Consider the following 824-nt stretch of genomic DNA (forward strand, 5'->3'; position numbering starts at 1 on the left):
AGTTTAGATAACATCTTCTATTCATCGCTTACTATTTTACTTTCTTAACGCTTACTGTTTATTGTGTAAAACTGATGCAGTTTTAACCTTAACTGGGTTTTATTTGCAGGCACAACTTGTATCCAAAGAACTTATCAGGGTTGCTATTCTTTGGCATGAAATGTGGCATGAAGCACTGGAAGAAGCTAGCCGATTGTATTTTGGTGAACATAACATCGAAGGGATGCTAAAGGTTTTGGAACCATTACATGAAATGCTTGAAAAAGGAGCAATGGAAAACAATGTTACCTTAAAGGAGAGAATATTTATTGAGGTCATACGGTGATTTTCCATTTTGTTTCTTTATCCATATCATTATCATAAATGTTGGCGTAGCTTCATTAAAACCATATTATATTTCCACAGGGTTATCACTTTAAAGTTTTTATTTTAAATCCTTCAGTGCTTTCTTTTTATTGTCAGGCCTATCGACAGGAATTATTAGAGGCTTATGAATGCTGTGTGAATTATAAGAGAACGGGGAAAGATGCTGAGCTTACTCAGGTATGACATTTGGAATTGAAAATGTTACTTGTTATGAATGAAGGTCCTGGATATTGGGATGCTATAATATTTTGGCACAGACATTGTTCTAAATCTTATTCCTATTCATGGTAGAAAACTTCTCTCCTGGTCTCCACGAAGGGGGGAACCCTAGATAAGTTCAACCAAAATATCATGATCCCACTAGATCTCTTACAGCTAAAAGGATACACATAATGCAACACTTTGTCACATCCATTAAATTTTGGCAACCTTATTCCTATTGAAGCCTGTGAAGTTTA

General features: G+C 35.1%; 1 protein-coding gene across 1 annotated transcript in view; it reads left to right on the forward strand.

Moving 5' to 3' along the window:
* LOC107643288 (serine/threonine-protein kinase TOR) overlaps positions 1-824 on the forward strand; it is a 27276-nt gene that overhangs the window by 21697 nt on the left and 4755 nt on the right. The window contains 2 exon segments of the mRNA XM_016346885.2: positions 110-313; positions 463-543. Of these exon segments, the coding sequence (XP_016202371.1) occupies positions 110-313; positions 463-543 (285 nt within the window).

The sequence above is a fragment of the Arachis ipaensis genome, chromosome B05, assembly GCF_000816755.2.
Source record: "Arachis ipaensis cultivar K30076 chromosome B05, Araip1.1, whole genome shotgun sequence".
NCBI classification, from domain to species: Eukaryota; Viridiplantae; Streptophyta; class Magnoliopsida; order Fabales; family Fabaceae; genus Arachis; species Arachis ipaensis.